The 23,666-nt window shown below is 39.2% G+C and overlaps 1 protein-coding gene across 4 annotated transcripts in view; it reads right to left on the reverse strand.

Moving 5' to 3' along the window:
• Positions 1-525: 525 nt before the first annotated feature.
• The window catches only part of LPAR1 (lysophosphatidic acid receptor 1), a 166,424-nt gene continuing 143,283 nt past the window's right edge, over positions 526-23,666 (reverse strand). For all 4 annotated transcript variants that reach the window (XM_065946352.1, XM_065946349.1, XM_065946351.1 and 1 more), the window contains one exon: positions 526-7,857. In XM_065946352.1, coding sequence (XP_065802424.1) covers positions 7,556-7,857 — 302 coding nt within the window. In that variant the 3' untranslated portion in view covers positions 526-7,555. The remainder of the gene's footprint in view (positions 7,858-23,666) is intronic.

The raw sequence follows: 23,666 nt of genomic DNA on the forward strand, positions 1-23,666 counted from the left end.
TTTTTCTTTTCTTCTACTTACTTTAATTTGCCCTTCTTTTCTATTTCCCTAAGGTGGGTGCTCAGATGATTGATTTCAGATCTTTGTTCTTTCCTAATATACACATTCACTGCTATAAATTTCCCTCTAAGCACTGCTTTGACTACATCCCACAAATTTTGATAGGTTGTATATTCATTTTTATTTAGTTCAAGATACTTTTAAATTTTCCTTGAGATTTCTTCTTTTACACATATGTTATATAGAAATTCTTTATATCTAAGTTTTGGGATTTTTCCATCCAAACTTTTAAAGAAACTGAGAGCATCTAGTATTGATGAAATATTCTTATACATGTGGGACCATAAACTGATACGAATTTTGGGGTATGTTTTCTGCTATTCTCTAAAAAAAAATTTTTTTTTAATGTACATTCCCTGTGATCCAGAAAAGCTAAACAATTAGAAACCTAATGTTCATAAAAATTTAATACTATTTATTAGTTATTATAAGCTATGTTGCAGTGACAAATGAACCACAAAAACCTTACCATACACACAATAAATGTTTATTTCTTGATCACGCTATACATTCATTATAAGTTGGCAGGCATTTTGCGCTAGAGAGTCATGCCAGGTCCCAGGCTCATGAGGACATCATTCTCTTCATGTTCACATCTCTGTGCTTGGCTTTTGGGGAAAAAAAGATCTGGAGACTAGCGCAGGAGCTTTTTACTTCCTCCGCCTAGAAAACGACACTGGTCAGCATCTGCTTACAGGCTACTGGCCCTGATTCGTCACACAGACCTGCTGAACAGAACTGTAGTTTTCCCACAGCCCAGGAGGGAGAATGTAAGACGTTAAAGGGTTCTAAACATCTCTGCCTCAACTATACAATTAGGTAGGTACATATTTATCAACTTTGGATCTATCTCTGTAATGTACTGTCAAAAAAAAAAAAAAAAAAAAAAAAACCACCACCACCAAGTATGCTGTATTTAGCTAACTTTATTTTGTGAAAAAGAAATATCTCCACATTTCTTTATAATATTTTCCTTTATTAAGTCCTGCTCTTTTATTCCTCCCCATTTCCTTGCTTTTCTTTCCTTCTATTCAAACAGGTCCACAGCTCTGGTGTTTCCTCTCTTGAGGAGGAATGGGAAGGAGGATAGCAGAGGACTAGACTCCAAGATCTGGATCTTCAGTCCTGAGAACGCACGCTGAGCTTCATGTATCACACAGCCGCTTCCCAACTGCACAGTTCTCCTTGGGTGGCTCAGATAGTGCAAAACGTACCATCTTCTTCCTGTAAACTTGCTCATCACCCTATGTTCCTTAGTGCCACCATCTCACACCCCATCTGTCCAGAGGCCAAGGTCACAACCTGAGGAATGACTTCATTACACAATCACCAGGTCCCAAACATCTCGTTCATCCATCTCCTTCTCGACACCTCCATGACCACCTTCATCTTTCATTAATGTGCCAACCTCCGATCCTGTCATTTGCCTCCAAGCTTCCTCCTCTTCAGTTTATTTTGAGACATAAACCAGACTCTGTCACTCCTTTATGTAAGTCCTTTAACACAGTCTACTTATGTCACAGGATAAAATGACTTTCAAAATCATTCAAGACATCATACCTGCTGCCTTTCAAGCTTCTTTCTCCTGGTCCTTCTTTCCAAAATGCATGCATTCTCTCGCCAAGCCCTTACACATCTTGCCTGGAATTCCTACCTATTTATGTTGGATTCAAGTCCATTTTTCCAATGGGGTGTTTTCATGGGCCCTGATTATGTGGGTACAAGTTGAAGAGCCTGTCAGAGCCACACCTTCATGCAACTCAGGCTCAAGGAGTGGGCTTTGAGAGGACAATTCCCGTCCCCAAAAGAAGGCTTTTTAGACTCTCAAAGGCAGTTCCTCTCTCTGCCTTCTTTATCTTCCTTTAATTTCTTTGTCATACAATACTTTCTTCATAGCATTTAATACAACTTGTAATTTTACTTTTAACTTACTTCTCCCTATTATCTCCCTCACTCTTACTGAATTTTAAGGTTCATTAAAGGTCTTGCTTATCTCCTTTACAGCAGTATCCCAAGGGCCTACTGCATAGAGGGCCTCAAAAAAGTCCTTCTGGATGCATAAATTAAAGAACAAGTGATAGTAATAACAATGACAACACCTAACTATGTTCTTATAGTTCTCAGTCAAGAACCATTTAATAAAGGCACCATATTTTCAGCTTTCTTCTAGTCACTTGAATTCATTTAAAGGAGGTGGAAAATACCAGACTATCTCATTCTCAAAGAATGTATAATCTAGCTCAGGATATAGGTATACTTGCAACAATGTAAACCCTACAGAGAACAGTTCAGGTGCCTGCCCATGGACCTCATGTTATCTAATACTTTTACTGTACCAGGTTCTTTAAAGGACTTTTTAAATTCAATACATTGTACTGCTCAAGAAACTCATCATTTGTTTGGAGAGTCAAGGTAAGTACATATGAGGAATTGGGAATTACAACATAAAGAATAAATAATTAGTTTCAAAAAGTTCTCTAGACAACAAATATCAGACCCCCAATTTTCCCTCTGAGACACAATTTCCTCATGTGTAACAATGTCATTGCAAAGATCAAAATACAAATTATATAAATGTAGATAACACTACAGATTCAAAACACAATATTAAAAATCAAAATAAGTTAAATAAGCCACAGAAGGCACAAATGTTGTCTCATTTGCAGCCCATGTCCTTGTTTTTTCATTGCTCCTACTTAATTTCAACTGCAACATTCTTACACATGAAGGCAAAACTTTATCACGCTTATGGAACTAAGGAGCATTTCTTGGTTAAGAATACCTTTTCTTGTGGCTCACCCATTTTCTTTCATTTAAACAAGCGAGTATTAATAAGTACTATTTAGCACAGTGAGGGGAGGTGGTGAATACAAAGTGACATAAGATTCCTTTCCTGAAAGAAAGATGAAAGTTAAGAGATAAGATGCAAAACAAGCAGCAGACTGAAGCCACACCCCCTGATGCCAATGGGAAGACACTGGGTTTCATGAAAGAAAACAGAAAGCCGCTTTGTGACAGTCTGTTTGATGGGCAATGTGCTCAACCAGTGTCTGCGGTCCAGCTTCCATCCCACAGGAAAGATTCTTACTTTTTACTTATTTTTGTATTCCTTGAAATGTTGTTAGGTTTGTGTAGCTTTTATATTCACAAACCACCCCCCCTCTCTGTATGGAGAGTACATAGAAATAACAACTTCTAGGGAAGTATCAAGCCCCACATTCTGAAACTATTGTCATATATATAGAAGTTCTTAGGAGTTTCAATACGAAAAAAGTTAAAATGTAACTGCAATGAGAACAGATTAGTGGTTGCTAAGGAGTCAGAATGGGGGTAAGGGAGATAGAGTGTTTATAAAAGTGACACAGGAGGGATCCTTGTGGTGGCCAAACTGTTCACTACCTTGTCTGTGTCCATGTCAGTATCCTAGCTGTGATGTCGTACTCTGGTTTCACAAGGTATCATCACTGGGGGAACCTGAATTAAGGGTACAAGGATCTTGTCATACTATTTCTTACAACTGCACATGAACTTAAAATTATCTCAAAAGTTTAATTTTAAAATAACAGCAACATTATAACTAACTGGATAAAATCAGAATTCATGAGCCCATATTAGTACAAATAAATGAATAAATAAATGGGAGAGGACAAAGCTTTTTTTCAAAGTAGAGAGGTAACTAATACATTTTAAAAAGAGAATTAGAAATTCATTTGGCAACCATCAGTGATGATTCATTCATCCAAGAAATATCAATGGATGGTAAAATCAGATATTAAAATTTGATGAAGAACAGAATATTTCCTACAAAATCCTTATTATAAAAGAAAAAACAGGTGGTTTTTTTCCCCCACAGTGGCGAAATATGGCAGACATCATCCTAAGAAATCCAGTTAACGTTACCAGTAACAGAACAAATCATCATGTGCTCCTTGACAGGATGCAGTGAGAAGAACCACAGCAGCACCTTACTTAGAATGAAATTTGAATTTCATATAATTTTCATGTTTCAAAAAATATTCCCTTTCCCCCCCCCCACCCAATCACTTCGAAGTGATTTTTAAATGTTAAACCCATTCTTAGCTCACAGGTCATACAAAAACAGGTAGATTTGGCCAATAGGCCGTACTTTATCAATCTCTACTTTAGATTTGTAAATGATCTTTACCTGCCATATCATTAAACAGATTAACAGTAAGTAACCTGTGAATATGAGCACTATCAATCAAAGAATCAGAGTACTTTTATTTAGACTATACAAAGTACAGACGAATGTTACAGACTAACGGATCCCTGCTGTGGAAGACTGATGACTTGCTTTAGCTCTTGGTTAAACACATTTCTTCTGTCAGACGGTGCCTAAGTTCAAGTCCATCCCAACACAAAGAAACAACCCCAAGCCTCTGAGCCATTTGGGATCAGGTACAACTCACTTTGTGTTAAAAAATAAGCAATTTGTTTCCAAAGGTCTTGTAATAATGAAGGGACCTGATAAAGTATTTCTATGTTTTTTATCTAGCACAAGTCACACTCTGGGTTTAAGAAGAAAGGCTGGAAACAATATCACAAAATTCCATTTTAGAAGTTGGGAGACTCATGGAATAAATGAGAAAGATGATGAACAATGGAACATAAAGCAATAGTTAACTGGGAAAGAACATGAGAAAACCATTAAGACTCACTAATTGTATAATGTTAGTTGAGGTTTCGAATCCAGGAAACTATGTTTTCATTGGGGAAAAAAAAAAAAACAGCAACAAAACATGGTTAATTTGTGAATAAGAGTTTTGAGGCATTTGATTTCTAACATACAACTACCTAAATTTAAAAGTTCAGAATCCTATTTCAAATACTCACTGAGACATTCATTTGAATAAACACTTTGTTATTTTCCCCCATCTTAGCAACATATGGAAAAGAATATAATTAGCATACAACTGGGAGGTACCTATCACTTTTATCTTAGTTATTAAAAACATAAAGATAACCGTAAGTTTATAAATTCCTGGTGAGAGTTTACCATAAAGACATCATAAAGGTTTTATAAAATGAGTTTTTCCAAAAGAAACTCACTCACATAGTTAGACTGCTGAGATGAAGTATAATCCTAAGATGTTATCTCTCCTTTCAGACAACATAAACCACCACCTCTGGGACACTGAAGAGACTTGTGACTCTGAAAAAAACAGCAGTTCTGAGCTGGGGAAGCATGTGGTGGGTTCCCCTCTGAGTTCAGAAGCCCCTGTGGCAGGGACAGAAAGAGGTCACAGAAGGCAGACACCATGCAGTGCAAAGATGACTCTTGAACAAGAGAACAAGCGCTGACCAGAACCATACGTTGCCAAACACTGATTCGGAATGATTTATTAAAGTCCGCGTAGCATGTTTTCAAATTTCAAATAGTCCACATCTTCAGAGTAAGTGTGCGTGAATCAAAGTCCAAGTTCATTTCTTTCCTTCCTCTATAAAGTGCTCTGTATTTTGCATAAAACCTGTACAGACAGCTTTCTGCTAACTGCTTCCCCATCCTCCTCCTGGTCTGGGCACTTGTTAAGGGTGCCCTCTGCTCAAATGGTGACCAGACGCTGACTTCCTCCTTCCTAAACAGACATTCTTCTCCTGGACATCTCTCTCTCAAACATACTCCTAACTTTCCCACACCTGCTTCATGCCTGTGACTTTACTGGTTACATATTACTACCAACTGATGCAATAATTAGTTTACCTGGACCGTTAAATAGGCATCACCTAACATGGTGGCATCCGTGGGGGCGGCCCTAAAGAACACACAGTGAGCATCTGGTCACGTTCGGACACACTCAACCCATTTGCTACAGAAGCTGTTTGACATGAAGGTGATCCTTTATTCATTCGGCATGTTTGATTTCTTTGCATTTTCTTCAATTCTACATTAAAGTTGTGGTTACCAAGAGCTGGGTCATTGTTGCTTAAATGAAATCTGGAATTGCTAAACATATTAAGTAGGGTATCCTGGCTGTTTTGTGACAACAGATTGTTTCCAGTCCATTTTGTTATATAAAAAAGTCACTCTCAACTAAAGTAACCACTGCATTTCCTTTGTAAAAAGGTAATTTAACAGGCTTTCCTCACTGTTGCCACCCACACAGGGCAAAAGTAGGAAATCTCCTTTTATAAAAGGTAAGAGCATAAAAAGACATTTCACATTTAAAAAAAAATCCTTCACGGGAATGTATCCTAAGTAAATAATCAATTATATGGACAAAGTTTTATGTACATAAATTTTTGCAACATTATTTATAATTGTGAAAATTAGACATAACCAACAATACAGGAAAGGTTAAATTGAGTTGCATCCATTAAATGGAATATTATATAGCCATTAAAGTCATGTTTTTGTAAAATTTTTAATGCCATAGGAAAATGTGGCAATTCTGCAGTGGAAAAAAACAAACTGGTTATAAAATTGTTTACAGTATGGCTGCAATTATATAAAAAGGTATACAATATACATATAGCATACACGGGGGGAAAAGCTGTTAACTGTGGTTACTTCTGGGTTGTGATATTATCAGTATTTTTTCTGTTTTATACACTTCTGTATTTTTCAAGTTTTCTACAATGACTGTGTATTATAATACAGAAAAACACAGGTTATTAAAAAATTCCTCTGATGAACTGGTAATTAGAAAGTACTCGGGTACTATAAATATGTGGGACCATACCACTGTGCTCATCTTCTATAACTTTTAAAGAGTACATATTCTTCTGATAATAAACTTACATTTCCTGTTTTATACATGTTACAACACTTTAATAAAAAAAGGTAATATTGTGATTAGATCATTGCTTGTTTCATAACCTAAACAAATACTGGCTTTGACATCTAGGTTTTTCTATTTCCTAGAACATTTAAAATTAATACTCTTTTGTCTTTTTAAGTATGGCATACTGCATACATACATTTTCATGCATGCTTTCTAAAAACGTAATTCTAATTTACAGTTTTCCTAACATAAGGAAAAAAAATGGAGTTACAAATCATTTAAAAACAGTCTACAGTCTTATCCATCACAAGCATGCTGATAGGCATAAACATGTTTATTAAATGAAATGTATCCTTTAAGAAGAAAAAAAGGGAAGCCTGTATGTAAATGAAGTTGTGGATTCAATTAGTCAGAATTCATTCTGACTTGCACCAAACCATACAAAATCTTTTGAAGGCTAGTTAGTGTAGTGAACATGGACACTCCAGAGTCTGCATATGAATTCCATCGCAAGATCTCCACTTTCTACTTTCAAAAGGAATGGGAGCAGGATGAGGGGTATCACATAAGCTAATTTCTCAATATATGTCACGTCTTGGTGGGTCAAGGAACAAATACTGTCATGGGTTAGTGTTTAAGTACACGAAGGTATTTTTCCTCTTTCTCACACCCCACCCTGCCCTGGCCTGTGGGGAGGGGGAGGCTGTTCATCCCTCAATGGATGACGACCGCCTCTCATCTCAGTTCCTCTCCTAAACCACGGAGTGGTCGTTGCTGTGAACTCCAGCCAGGATGGTGTGGTTGAGGGAGGAGGCGGAGCGGTCCGAGCCTTCCGCGGGGCCGCCGGTGTTCTCACTGCGCTGGCAGCACAGGATCTGCCTGAAGGTGGCGCTCATCTCCTTGTCGCGGTAGGAGTAGATGATGGGGTTCATGGCAGAGTTGAACTCGGCAAGCAGAAGGAAAAACTTCTCATAGGCCAGAACGTCACACTGGGGGCAGCACACGTCGAGGAGTAGCAAGACCAGTCCAGGAGTCCAGCAGACGATAAAGGCACCTGTAGGGTCCGGGAGCAGGAGAACAGAAAAACAGAATGATGAAGGGAGCACCCATCTGGTGAAATGATTTCAGCTCAAGGTAAAAATACTGAGCTTCAAAGGCATCAGATCATCATTTGAAATAAAATGTTCATTTCCTGAAATAACCAGAAAAGGTTCTGACAATAAAATGAGCAATTGAAAATAAAATAAAATAAAATGAGCAATTGAATAAAATCTCCTTAATTCAGGACCTTACTAAATTGGCTACTTATGAGACATTGATGATTATTTTGAACAAAACGAGTTTGCCAAACAATTGAGATATGAAATAGAGATATTCAGCATTTAGGACACACACTTGGATGCTTATAAAAATACTGTGTTTTATAGCAAAAGATTATTCTCAGGAAAAAATCACTGTGACAAATGCCCTCTCATTTTAGTTAAAGCACAGTTTCTGGATTCAGTTGACCTCAGATCCTTGCTTTGCTATTTATTAAATTGGATGAATTTAGGCAAAAAACTTTCTTTTTATTGAAGTATAGTTGATTTACAATGTTGGGTTAGTTTTATGTGTACAGCAAACTGATTCAGGTATATAAACTTTTTCAGATTCTTTTTCCATTATCGATTACTATAAGGTTGTTGAATACAGTAGGCTATACTATACAATAGGTCCTTATTGTTGGCAAATTAGTTTTCTTACCTGTTTTTCTCATCTGAAAAGTAGAAATAATTACATTTACTTCATTTGGTTTGTTGTAGGAGTAAAAGAGTGAGTCGGTGAAAATTGCTCAGTCATGTCTGATTCTTTGCAACCCTGTCCATGGAATTCTGCCAGACTTCTCAGTCCATGGAATTCTCCGGGCAATTCTACTGGAGTGGGTAGTCATTCCCTTCTCCAGAGGATCTTCCTGATCCAGGAATTGAACCGGAGGTCTCCTGCATTGCAGGCAGATTCTTTACCAGCTGAGCTTCCAGGGCTAAGAAAATAATCACTCCATGTTTCTTATCAGAAACAATAACAATAATATCGCTATTATCTGCTCTGTAACACAAGCCTGTTTGGAAGTAGCAATTTCCAGTGATAAGATGTATATTTACTTTGATTTTTAATCAGTTATCACTTAGATGGGGCTTTTCTATATGCTTTACAAATATTAACTCATTTCATCTGCACCATAGCCATGTGAGATGGAAACTGTTATCCCACCACACAGAGGAAGAAACTGAGACCCAGAAAGGTAAAATACCCTGCTCAAGGCCATGGTCCTGGAAAGCGGCAGACCAGAGGCAAACCCCGAGTTTCTGCTCTTAAATTGGCTCCAAAGTCTATGCTCCAGAAAATGTTACATTCCCACTTCTTAAATTAATAAAGTTAAAATTTTAAGCCAAAATTGTATGCTTTAGATGTTTTCCTATTTAAATTCTCTCACTTTCCCAACTCTTCTAAATCATGAAGATTTTACTGTAACTATAAAAGATGGAAAACAAATTATATTCTTAATTCCAATTTATTTAGCTGCTGAAGCCGTTCATTTGGCTTCCAGAGAAAAAGGAGGTTTTGAAATAGTGTTAAAATCTACTACCATGTTAGAGGGATCCTTTATAAGAGAACATGATGGGGTGGGCGAGGTCTTGTCCCATTACATCTCACTTGGATGGCCCCCTTCTGTGTTAATATAATCAGGCTATACAATGAGCAGACAGGGAGTGGGGATAATCCCAGAAGTGCACTGGAATATTTTGATTTAAATGGTACTAGCCTAGGGGGAGGGAGGCTTGGATTGGGGTCGAGAATCGGACTAGCCTCAAGGAATGAGTTTCACAAAATGTAAACAAATGAGATTTAGTCTCCCAAACAACCCAGTCTTGAATGTGAGCTTTCTTTTTTGAAACTTTTCAGCGGGGAAATGAAAATAAAGAAAGGAGCAAAGTACCCCCATAAAGCTCTTTGTTCTAAACACAAATGTCTATTGGTTTTAAACTGCTGTTCACTTTGAAGACTGGCCAAGGTGCTTCATTTTCTAACAAATATAATACCTTAGACTTTCCTTAGGAAAGAAAAAATATTTCAAATATCAGGAGATAATAGCCATGGAGCTATTTGAACTTCAAGTAAAAATGTTAATAAAGCATTCATTCCAAGTCCTTGAATTTCCTTGCTTGAAAATCACTCAGAAAGCTAAACATAAAGGAAAATCAAAGGAATGCCTCTTGAGTTTCAGATATAATGCATTATTCATTGAGAAGCTGGGAAGGGAATTATTCTCAGGATGGAAAATGCTTGGATGGAAAATACATGGTCCCATTATTCCATTTACTTGGAAACTAAAAACATGCAGGCCTTTCATGAATGGCAGAGCATTCTTTCAAGACTCCTTTCCCTTTCTTTCATCAAAGCTCTAATTGAGCTCAAATTCAGAGCTGGATTAGATACCAACAACATGCATCTCAATAGATTTTAAATAACATGATCTTTTTTCCCTTCCAGGCAGCAGAAGGGAACATCCTTATTCTCATGGATTTGCTCAAACTGCCTTTCTTCAAAAGTAATAGAATTCAAATACAGTCATTTGTTATTTATAACTTCTCCTAATTTTTAAATTCAAAAAGAGCAAGACCTCTGTGATAAAAGCCATGATCTCCAGAACTAGTCCAATGGGTTTTTATCAACCACGCAGGAAGCCTCGCCAGATTAGAGACAGGAAGTGGGAACTCTGTGGCCTGACCGGGAGGTAATACACATGGGTGTTTCATTGAAGAACTCCAAGTCCTCTCCCTTCTTCACAACCACACCGTTCCAACATTCGGTGTTTGGGTCTTCAAGACCTGACTAATTTAAGAGACTCAGGACAGACCTCAAAAGCTAACATCTAAAATCAGTCCCACAGAGCTTTTCTTTCTTCTCCCTTCCCCACTCTTTCACAGAGGTGTGAGGACCAAACTGACCAAAAGCTGAAGGTGGATTATTGCGGTGGAAAAGAGGCCCTGGAAAATTCCTAAGTGATTAGGCTTCTCAACAATAGTGACTGAATAGTATGAGATCAACTTTGCTCAAGCTATGGATTTACCACCAGGCTTAAAACAAAAACTATATCCAAACCCCTTCAGTAAAAAGGAGCCAACCATCATCCATTCGGGTCAGAGAAATTGAGAAGTGCATTGGGGACCCTGGATCGATAACCTGTGGACAGTCTACCTATACATAATCTGAGGAGATTCAAGTTCACACTCATAAGGCAGGTTGATAAGAATGAAAAGAACCCCCAATCTCCACATGCATCAAGTAGAGAAACAATAGCTCCTGGCCCCCTCCGCTGGGTGTGATGAGGATCAGACTGAGACACCTGTAAAAGCACTGCAGGTCTACCTGACCACATTACCTTCTGCCGTCGTGGGAGGCGTAATGCATCCAGGCTGGTGTAGCACAGTACCAGTGCAGAGTTCCTCCAGGGCAAAATGTGGAAGCATGTTTTACACCATGAAGACCTGGCATTTCAAAAAGTCCTCAGACACCATCCCAATTATAAGAGATTCCTATCACTTGAAGATGGATGTGACAAGAACAACGAGAAGGAAAAGAGAGGAACATAGAGAAGCACAGAAGCCCCAAATCATTTTGGACTTTCTCACTGGTCAACTCAGTACCTACTGAAGATAATGGATAAAATATTGTGGTACTCAATAGAGACAGTCCTTTACGTTGTTTGTGTATTTCCAGAACATTTCTGATGGATGAATCCCCACAAATTAAGGCGTAATACCAAGAAGTGTTATGCAACAGCATGAAAGAAAGAGGAAGCACTTTGTGGTCGCTTATTGTTAAGTCAGAAGCAGAAGTACCAGAAGAGAAGATGTTCAAGATCATATAGAGCCTGGCAAAGACATTTGAGGTTTTTCCAGCACTGACTCTCAGAATAGCCACATACTATAATATGTGGCTGCAGAACACATAAGAAATACTTCATCTACCTTATGAGATTTTAACTTCATCAGTCTCATTGGCCAGAATCTGGTTTAATATACAACACTGAAATAGAAAGGAAGAAAAAAACGATCGAGATAAAGATAAAAGTAAAACCAGATACTTCCAAATCCTAGAGGAGAAATAAGAAGGGCCTGAACAGAGGCAGTGGCAATGAGAGAAGAGAAATATGAAAAGACTGGCAAAGTATTTTAGAGATGAGTTGAGAATGATTTCTAGATTTTCCATTTGGGAGAAGGAAGGATGGTGCTACCTTCCACTGAAGGAGGAAACACAGAAGAAAGTGTTGGCTGGTGTTTTCTGAGGGGAGGTGAGGAGAATGTAGATGATGCCCTTGATTCTCATTTAGCTTTAGCTTGAGGAAACTGCATAAGTTCAGATGGGAGATGCCCTGAAGACATCCTGATGGGCTCATGGCAATGTGAGTCCTCAAAGGCTCTCTCGGTGGGCTGAACAAGAGCGGTTACATTCTGTACAATCTGCCAATATTACAAGTAACATGGGGAGAAGACGACTCAAAATATATTGTGGGTTGGAATAAATAGCAGAGTGAGCTTCATTCCTTTCTTCTGCATCTGTCAAATCGATCTGTGAGGGCCCCGGTGCCCACAAAGATGGAAGGAGAGGTGCTGGAATGTAGAAGCAAAAAACAGGGAGGAAAGAGGCTGTTTTAGAACAAGAGGTCACAGCTGCAGAACCAGATCAGATTACCACACCTTCCCTGAAATCTACACACCCCCATCAGCTGAATAATGCTTACCATCTGGTCTCACAATTAGAGGCTTTTTTTTTCTAGAGGGACTTTTTCCTAACTAGTCGAACTTTGTTTATATATGGAACTTAAGAACTAAAGTTAAAGAGAAAAAAAATGGCTGAGAGAGAAGACCTTGTGGGAGGGAGTCCAAGGTTTTTGATGAAAAAAACAGAAAACACTTCCAGTCTGGCGGGCAAATTTGTGCTTTTACAAAAAATCAGACATCCTTAGATCTAAAAGCAGTCAAGGCAAGTCCATTCTATACCACTGCTATGTCCAAGTTAACCTTTCCTTGGTCACGCTTTTCATGTTCCTCAAATGAGGATCTCTGAAACAGTCCCCCCACCTTAGAGATGTGTGGTAGAGATCAAAAGGGGAAAAAAGCGTTCAAACAAATATATAAACTACTCTTTCTAGTTGCCACTAAAGTGCGTATTCTTTCAGAGCAGACATCTGGATATCCCAGAATCCAATCAATTTTAGTTTATTTCTGTAGTTATAGTCTGATTTCTGCTCTTAAGGTGCACATATGGCTAGCTAGGAAATCATTCTAAATTATAAATCTTAAAGGAGACTACTAGGTAAGAGACCACAGATACAAAGCTTACTGCTAGGTCTAACAGTAAAGGAGTCATTGCAGGAGAAGTAGATGGATGGCTTTTAAAGAAAAAAGTTTTTCTAAAAGAGTAAACTATGTTCATTATAAAATCTTTTCTAGAACACAGAAAATGATATTAATGCAAATGAGACATCTCCAAAAATAAGTCATTTCTATCTTAGTACCAATTTTACTTCATTTAGTATAATGCCTACCACTTCTATTTCTTCATGGTCTTAATAATGTTTCATGCATTTAAAGTTTCATGATTTCATTCATTGTGTGATATATTCTAGTGTTTCTTCCCCTTGTTCCTGAGAGCAACATTTATCTTTTAGAGAAGGACGTTAACAACACAGAGATCTTCAAATCACAGGAGAATACTCATTATGTTCTTTTTTTTTTTAATATTCCTGTGCATAAATTTTGCCCCATAATACTGCCCTGCTCAACATGATTCTGGCTTCCATATACACAGAAGAAGGCCAACAGTGCCTTCCTTCTGGCATTTTATATATACTCTCCTACACATTAACCAGTGAGAAGCATATACATACGTGCTCCATAATCTACAACAGACTCTAATCTTGTCCTACAACCATACTTTGGAAAGCACAGGCTAAAGTGGCATGCATACTAGGACTAGCTCTTAAAGAAGACCGTCTGTGCTTGAGAACAGTCAGTAGAAACCACTTCTCCACAGTTACAAATTGAGCCAAGTAAGCAATACCTTTTATCTGCCTGTTGCTATAGGCCCCTAACCAATTCCTCTTCCTCCATGCTTCTTCCCTAAAGTCCAGCTTGCACAGAACAGCCAGAGTGATCTTTCAAAAGCATAAATCAGTTCACATGACATCCTTTCCTACTTAAGACTCTGCAAAGCTTCCTACTCGAAATCCTTCCTGTGGTCCATAATGTCCGACATTACTAGCGCCCGTCAGACCCTTCAGCCTCATCTCTTTCCACTCACCCCTCATTAGCTGGGTTCTAGCCACACACATACCAAGCTTATTTCTGTGTCAGGATCTTTGCATGCATGTGTTTTCATCTTGGAATATTCTTTCTGTAGATCTTCATGTCTTCTTACTATTAAATATCACTTCCTCAAAAGCCAAACCTGACTATCCTAGGTAAAGCAGCACCTTCTCCCCACTAATTATCTCATGTTATCATCTTCATTTCCCTTACCCATACCCAAAAATATCTTATATATTGGTTTATATGTTTATTTTCTATCTTCCTTCAATGAGAAGGTAAGCTTCACAAAGGAAGGAAAGGTATCTCTTGCATGTCAGTATCTCTGGCATCTAGAACAGTGCCTGGCAAACAGTGGCTACTCAATATATCTTCTGCTGAACAGAGTGGCAAATCACAGCTAACTACCTAATAAAAAGTGAAAAGTGAAGTTGCTCAGTCGTGTCCGACTCTTTGCGGCCCCATGAACTGTAGCCCACCAGGCTCCTCCATCCATTGAATTTTCTAGGCAAGAGTACTGGAGTGGGTTGCCATTTCCTTCTCCAACTGCCTAATAGACATAGCCAAAACAAGGAAAATTAATTAGAAAAGTCACTTAGCTCTGTTTGGAAAACAAACAGTAACACATACAGTGTACATGGTCTTCAAGTGGGCACTATGAGACGTTCAAAGGAGCATGAGATGGATCTGACAATGTAAGTCTCTTTATACATGCATTTGTTACTCTGCCAAAAACTAGCCTGTTGCTTCTAATTCTGATGGGTGTCCGACTACCTACGGAATCTACTGAGCTTTAGGGAAGCAGGTCAGGTCAGGCAAGAAGGGAAACCAGCATCAGCCAAGTTACTGCTAAAGGAATGTTTCAACAGGACGAGGCTGCCCCATTAGACCCTGGATTTTGAGGTCGCTTCCTGGAAACAATCACTAATTGACCCAACATACCTCTCTGTTAATCCCTCAAGCTTCAAAATTCCCCGCAGGGAACTTACACCTTGCCACTGTTTACTTAAGTCTTATATCCATGCTCTAGCTATCAGGAAGTAGGGAAAAAGAATACATCCTACCCCAACAAATACATATTGTACCATTTAAAAAAATATAAATTACAGGTCTGACCAATGTCCATCTATAATATAAAGCTTAAATATTCACAAGATTTTTTCAAGTGTCATACTTGGATTTTTTTGCAGAGACTAAAATCGGCAAGTTGTTTTCACGTATTTATGGCCATAATTTGTAGTACTATTTCCTGAACTCAAGGAACACTTATAATTTATGCAAAGATGATAAGTCTCATTAGTCTAATTTTCCTTCCTAGAATGGTATATCAGCTGTTTTTCATTTCCTGATAGATGTCTAAATAATGGTATGAAGCTAATTCCTTGAATTATATTTTTCCCTATAGAAAAGTTTGAAAATACAAAAAATATAAATAGGAAATGTAAACATAATTCTGCAGTCTCAAGCGACTTTAGTACATGACCCTGCACACTTTTTAAATGTTTCTTTTAATTCTAAATGTGGGATCTTTTTTTGAATTGCAAATGAAATTAACGTAGAAAGATGGTTGGTTTATTAGTGGTGGGTAAGGGATGGCAGGCAATCAGATGTTACATTTTCAGAAAGATTCCCTGGAGAAGGGAATGGCTACCCACTCTAGTATTTGCCTGGAGAATTCCATGGACAGAGAAGCCTGGGGGGGGGGGCTACAGTCCACGGAGTTGCAAAGAGCTGGACACAACCGAGGGACTAACACCTTCACACTTTTGTTTCCATGTGAGATACTTCAGACACACAAATGCACTGGTGGGGGCAGGGGGCACCACGTGTCAGAGACCGTCCACTGTGCGGGAGATTCTCCTGAATGGGGCATCTCCTGCGGAGGCAGTACAGTGAACTGCCACTGACGGCAGTTTTTTCCATACCTAAAACATCCACTGATGCCATCCAATGGACAGGCCAAATGGCTATATTAGACAACCACGTGAGGAAAGACGTGTTCCTCTGAAACTTTCTATGAATAGTGAAATGGAATTGCAGTAACATTCAGTACACAATTAGTATGGCCATCCTCATTAGCTCCAAATTCTAAGAAATCAAGAGATAGCTAGCAAACTAAAGATGCGCTACGTTATACGTCCTTACAAACACACACCCGTACCGCTTCCAACAGTGGCCCATGCTCTCCTGGAGACAGGACCCCTGAAGTCTCTGTGCAAGCAGACAAACAGGAAATGCATTAGTTTACTGTCAACAAAACCAATGCGTGTTAAACCATGGGTCACCACTCTTCTCTTCCTCTCTAAACACGTTCTCTGACTTCTGCACAGCGCTGTCTTAAGAGTGAACTAACTCGAGTATTAAGGCTGGCTCACCAGAGTGTTACTACCCACTAATAACTAAAAAACAGTGCTACTCCAAATGCCTAGCAAAGGCTTTTCTTGTAAGCCCTTATCATTTTTAAATCAGATGTATCTTAAACTTAAAAAATACACACACATATGCTATATAGTGAAAGTTGCTCAGTCGTGTTCAACTCTTTGTGACCCCATGACTATACAGTCCATGGAATTCTTCAGGCCAGAATACTGGAGTGGGTGCCTTTCCCTTCTCCAGGGGATCTTCTCAACCCAGGAAGTGAACCCAAGTCTCCTGCGTTACAGCTGGGTTCTTTACCAGCTGAGCCACAAGGTTAAGCCCAAGAATACTGGAATGGGTAGCCTATCCCTTCTCCAGCGGATCTTCCGGACCCAGGAATCAAACTGGGGTCTCCTGTACTGCAGACAGATTCTTTACCAACTGAGCTATCAGGGAAGTCCTATATTATATATACTATATAAATGTGTGTATGGATTTATATACCTATGCAGATTCACAACAGTCACTGCATCTTAGTAGCTTAAAAAAGACAATGATATTTGGGACTTCCTGGTGACCCAGTGGCTAACACTGTGCTCCTATGCAGGGACCTGGGTTCAACCTCTGGTCAGGGAACTAGATCCCACATGCCACAACTAAAAGATTCCAACAAAGATCATGCTGCAGTGAGACTGAAGACCCTCGTGCCACACTGACATCTGACACAACCAATAAAAATAAATATTTTTTTTAAAAAAGACAACAAGATTTCTTTTCTTTCACAAAAGAACCAACAAAAAATGATAACGTCACTTATATATTAGTCACATAGAAGATAATTCAACATTCTCAGAAAAATGAAATTAGTTTTGCCAGCTAAACACAGTGATTACAAAAATTTCCAAAACACATTTCCCTCCCTTATTTTAAAAATGGTCAGTCTCAAATCTCACAGAAAATCAGTGTTGTCAACCACTGTTCAGCACTGTCTAATTCAGAAAGTGATACCAAACATATTGCATGACTGTGGTCTAGCTGTTACCAAGGTGATGTAAATAATATTTATCCCTTAAAGAGTAAATGAAATTCCCCCCCATCCAGAATATTTCCCTAGGAAAAGTTCAACATAAACAGGGAATTTGCGATTGGTTTTACGACATACTTAATTTTTCAGCTGTGAATTTAGATTCCCCCAAAATGGTACAAGTCTAAACAAGTACCAATATCTGGCTGAAAATACAGAATATAACTGATGACAGAATCGTATGGATTTTATTCTTTGCAGTTCATGAACTATTGGTATGGATCAGCAAGATATGTGTCACTCAGAAGACAAAATTCAAGGACAAAAAAATACAATGGAAATTTAACTTATAATTCATAATTTTACTAATGAAATAAGGGAAAAAGTAAACATTTAACCCAAAAGAAAATTCAGAAATATTCTTTCAACCTAAAAATATTTAAAAATTATATATATTTTATGTATTTAATAGCTGAAAGACCCAGAAAGGCAGAAATTGTAAATATGATAATTCATTTTGAGATTGGCTATGTCTCTTACAGTTGCTAAGTGTTCTGGATTGAGGTTTATGAAGTACAGATTCTTGACAGAGCAGGAAGGAGGTACAGTCTGTTCTATTCTACTAAAGAGCTGTGTGCCTAAGATATCTCCTGTTATTAAAAACTTTTATTAAAAAGTTTAAGTTGTAAAAATGATTGGGAAGTGGGTATTGAGACTAAAGATTTCCAAATTCAAATCATAAATGTATTTTTCTACATAAATTTCAATCAGTTTAAGTACATGTTCAGAGTAAAGTTGTCAAAACTAAGACAAAATATCACAAAGCAAATTCTAATAAATAAATCCTGAACAAAAATCAATCAGTTCTAAAGCCATCAAAATAGACTGCAATAAGGTCATTTCTCAGAATTTATCCTATAGATGTATTTACATACATTACAATTATATATGTGTCAGGAATTCTTTGCAGCATTTTTTTTAAAGTGGAAATAATCTAAGTAATCACTAGTAGAGAAGTAAAATAAGCTAAGTTAAATTCATAAAGTGAGATGCTGTTCAACTTTCTAAAGTTCTTAAGAAATTCTATCCTTAACCAGATGATCTCCAAGATACACTGTTAAGCAAGAAGAACAGATATTAAAACATATGTATAAAATGGTATCAGTCATGCTTTGATCACTGCAAAAAAGAAAAGTGTGTATACATACACAGATACACTATAATAAACTTTAGGGGAGGCTAACAATCAATTGATTTTAAAAATGTTTATAACATAAAATTATAAAAATGATACCTTCAATATTTTACTTGAACTTAAAATGCCAACTTGTGTTCATTTGCCAATCCTTTAACCTAGAGCCAAGGCTTTATATTTGAACATGGATCTGTTGACTGGAGCTCTGCATCATCTTCCAAGCAAAGCCACACCAATAAAGCGTCACATACTAAAAACTCCCTCCAAATTGGTTTCTTCAGAGTGAAGTCAGAACTTAAAATTCTTGCAAAGCAACCTGAGTACAAAAAACCCTTGCTGATTTTTTATGGTTTCCCCCCCGCCACATTTACAGTTGTTCTCCTCAGCAAATTTCAAGCAATTTCTTTTTGCAACTTGCCTCCACTGAATGTTAACAAAGCCTTCCCCTCAGCTTTCCCAGAAACATTTTCTGATTGCCCTCATTTTTATTAAACGATAATGTGGTATTTATCCAGTTACATTTTTGTTATAATAATCTGGCACAAATAACTTTCAGTTCAGTTCAGTTCAGTTCAGTCGCTCAGTCATGTCCAACTGTTTGCGACCCCATGAATCGCAGCATGCCAGGCCTCCCTGTCCATCATCAACTCCCGGAGTTTACTCAGACCCATGTCCATCGAGTCGGTGATGCCATCCAGCCATCTCATCCTCTGTCGTCCCCTTCTCCTCCTGCCCCCAATCCATCCCAGCAAAAAAACCATTGATTCTTCGTACCTGTCAGAAGCTGAGTAAGTGACTTGGCCTGAAGGCCATAGTTGACTAACTTTTAAAAAAATTCTCATGTGTATACTACACAGTCGGGTCCTACACGTCCAAACACTAAGGATGCCACAGTGAATGAGACAGAAAACTACCGTCCCTCATTTGCATTTAGGCTCTAGGAAGGCTGTGAGAGACAACTAACAAAACAAATCAGTCAGGTTTCTTTCAGAGAGGGACAGTATTTGGAGAGGATGGGAACGCAAGTGAGGAAGGGGGAAGGCAGCTAGAGAATCACACAGTGATCCACGGAAGAGCAGAGGGCAGCTTTGACCATGAGAAGATGGCGACCACAGACACAGGCTGATGGTAAAACTGACACGATTGGCTAACAGACTGAGTGCTGGGAAGAGGGAAAGGAGGGGAGGAAACCTGTGAGCTACGCCAAGAAAAGGCTTAGCGACAAGCAGGTCACTGAGGACAGTTCAGTGAGTCTTGGGGAGGAAGGCTGACTGGAGTAGACTCAGGAGTGAACAGGACAGAAGCTGGACGCTCCAAGTACAGACAAAGCTTTTAGGCAGTTCTCCTGTGAAGCGATTTAGAGAGAAGTGGCTTAGGGTATAAATTACGATGCTTTACAAAGTTTTTGTTAATAGTCAGTTAAGAGAAAGCTAAGACTAGGTCCATACTCTGTGTGTGTATATATCATACATCCTCCACATATATGTTCATTTTTGTTCAGATTTTTAGATTGCTAAACCAGAAGTTGATAATTAACAATTATATGTAAACTGTACATTTTCAGTTCAGTTCAGTCGCTCAGTCGTGTCCAACTCTTTGCGACCCCATGAACCACAGCATGCCAGGCCTCCTTGTCCATCACCAACTCCTGGAGTCCACCCAAACCCGTGTCCATTGAGTCGGTGATGCCATCCAACCATCCCATCCTCTGTCGTCCCCTTCTCCTCCTGCCTTCAATCTTTCCCAGCATCAGGGTCTTCTCCAATGAGTCAGCTCTTTGCATCAGGTGGCAAAAGTATTGGAGTTTCAGCTTTAACATCAATTCTTTCAATGAACACCCAGGAATGACCTCCTTTAGGATGGACTGGTTGGATCTCCTTGCAGTCCAGGGGACTCTCAAGAGTCTTCTCCAACACCACAGTTCAAAAGCATCAATTCTTCAGCACTCAGCTTATATGTACTTTGTTATGTGTCAATTATACGTCAATAAAGTGGGGGAGGGGAGGAAGAGAGGTGGGAAGGGAGGAGAGGGAGAGGGAGAGATTGAGATAACAGAGTGAACTAGCACCAAATCATCTTTAGTCTCTTTTCCCTATCTGTTGGTAGGAAGCATCTGTCTGGCCTGCTCAGAACCACACAGGAAGCTTAGTGGCGCAGGTTGTGTGTTTGGGGTGGGGTGCAGGGGTGGCCTATGGTTGTTAAGCAATGTCCATGGCTGGGTGGTTGAGCTTTTCGATCTAGAATGAAATGTTACCAAGCTCTTTTGGCTTTATATCTAAAGCTCACCTATATTAAATATTATATTCTTATCTTAAAAAGAACAGCTAACAGACTGGGGAAGATTTATAATCCAATTAATGACGAAATAAGTAATAAATCCACAGACTCACCCATATACTGTTGACAGAAGAGTCATCTAACAATTTTTGGAGGCAATTTGGCAATGTCTAAACTTAAAATGGGCTTACCTCATGGCTCAGACTGTAAAGAACCTGCCTTCAATGCAGGAGACCTGGGTTCAATCCCTGGTTGGGAAGATCCCCTGGAAAAGGGAATGGCAACCCAGTCCAGTATTCTTGCCTGGAGAATTCCATGGACAGAGGAGCCTGGTATGCTAAAGTCCCTGAGGTTGCAAAGAGTCAGACACGACCGAGTGACTAACACACAAACTTATAATGTTCCATCTATCAGTTAAGGATCTACCTTGCAATGCAAGGGATGCCAGTTCTATCCCTGGTCCCGGAAGATCGCACATACTGTGGAGCCACTAAACCCATACGCCGCAACTACGGAGCCTGTGCTCCAGAGCCCACACGCTGCAGCTCCTGAAGCCTGCGTGTCTAAAGCCCAAGCTCTGCAACAAGAGAAGCCCCTGCAACGAGAAGCCTGAGCACCACAACTAGAGCGGAGTTCCCGCTCTAGAGAAAGTCTGCGAGCAACAACGAAGAAACACCACAGCTGAAAAACAAAATAAATCTTTAGGGAAAAAAAAGAAATGCATCACATTCATAAATACTAGAAACAACATATAAACTTATAAATACAGGATGTCTGATGAAGCAACATCTGTACCAGTGTAGAACTGTAAATCTAAATATTCATTGATGTTATTATATAAGTGGAGCAGTAAGCAGCCATCACATAGACTAACACGGCTCTACTGCACTGACCTACATCAGAAGATACACAAATTATATACTAAGTCTGTGAAGTTATACCATGCACAATATTACATTTATTATAAAATATCATAAGTTCTTATATACATATATACCCCACATGTATTACAAAAAGTCTAGGAGAGTAGGCACCAAATTGTTGACAGGAGTTATCTCGAGGAAGCAGGGGTGATAGTACAGACTTCAAATTTTAATGTAAATGTTTTTGTAATTTTTGCTTGTTTGTTGTTGTTTTTACAAACGGCATGTTTGTTTTTAATAATTAAGGAAACAGTTGACAAAGTTCAGGCCTTATTCCTACAGGCACTCAAGAAGCTAGCTGGTGGGAAAGAAAATGGACTGGGGCTCCTTGGAGATAAAACTTCTTTTAATTTCCTGGGCTGTGTGGCTGGAGGGTTTAATTTATTTATTTATTTTGGAGGGTTTTAAAGATCCCAAACTCTCACATGCTTCAGGCAGAGGGGAGAGCAAGGGGCCACCTCAGCTTGTGCTGCTGCTCTCGTGTTCTGGAAAAGGAGGACATCCTTCTGGCTTTGGAGACAGCCTGGGAACACAGGGGGCTGGAGAGGCTCTTCTCTGAGCCTGTGCAGAGCTGGCAGCCAGGGGGGTTTCTGGGCAGCTTGCTCCAGGTTTCTCTGGGGCGGACACCGGGGACTGGCCACGCAGCAGTGTGGGCCTCTCTATTAAGAAATGGCAGGACTGAGTCCCCATGTCAAGGCCCAAGGTGGAGGCCAGATCTTCCTCCTAACTGGGAACGGGGGTGGGCCTGATGAGTTTTCAACGACAGGGCCAGACCCAGCTGAGACATCTGGGGAAAACAGATGAGGCAGGGAAGGAACTTCTTCAGGGGATGGACTCAGGCTTCACGTTCCTGTTGCTCGCAGGTCACGGCTGAGGAGGGGAGTGTTGGGGCAGGTCAGGCCTCGAAAGCACTGAGAGTGGGTGGTCAGCGTCCGATGCCCTCCCGCCAACTCAGTAGGACTGGACCCCACCCTCTTGAAACAGTGGGGCCCCTGGGAAAGGGCCAGCTTTGAGAATTCCATCACAGCCTAGTTTTGGCAAAAGGGGAAAAGAAAACAGATAAAACAAAAAATAATTTCCCAAAGAACAAGTGAAGTCTACAGGGTTGCACGTTTGCTTTTGTAAGGAAAGGGAAGGAACATTTTGGACCACCCTTGGACACTTATTTCTCTGGCTTTTCTCACTATATTCACCCACCCACTTTGTATATTAATACATTTCTTAGTCAAAGATCTTAATCAGATCAGGCTTACAGAGAGAAAAATTCTGTTAAGGAAGAGATAAGCTGTGGCGATTCATTTGCCAACCTTTTGCTCCAAGTTGTCAATGAAATATCTGCTTCCAGTTCAGACTGGAGAGAGAATGGACTCCTGTTGATTTCGTCTAGGGCTATGACACCAGTGAACAACTTCAAGTCGGATTTGTAATTAATCTTGTTACCTCTTAAGATTTTAAACTCTGCTGATACTTTCCAGGGCTCTAATGTTTCAAAAATTACTACTGATGGTTTCCTTTTAATAAACCTTTATTTTTCAGACTTCCTGCTATTTCTTCCAGTCTTCTGTGGCTTTTTTACTTTAACTATGTAAAGTTTTAAAGTGCAGTTATCCCTTTCAAATGCATTTCTACAAGACATCTTTTATAATGCTCAGCTGAACCTATCAGGGGCAACCCACACATGGAACATACACAAGGCATCTCGAAGTGTGAAATGTAGTTGCTTGGTCTGATTAC

This window comes from Muntiacus reevesi, chromosome 10 (genome assembly GCF_963930625.1).
Source record: "Muntiacus reevesi chromosome 10, mMunRee1.1, whole genome shotgun sequence".
Lineage (NCBI taxonomy): Eukaryota > Metazoa > Chordata > Mammalia > Artiodactyla > Cervidae > Muntiacus > Muntiacus reevesi.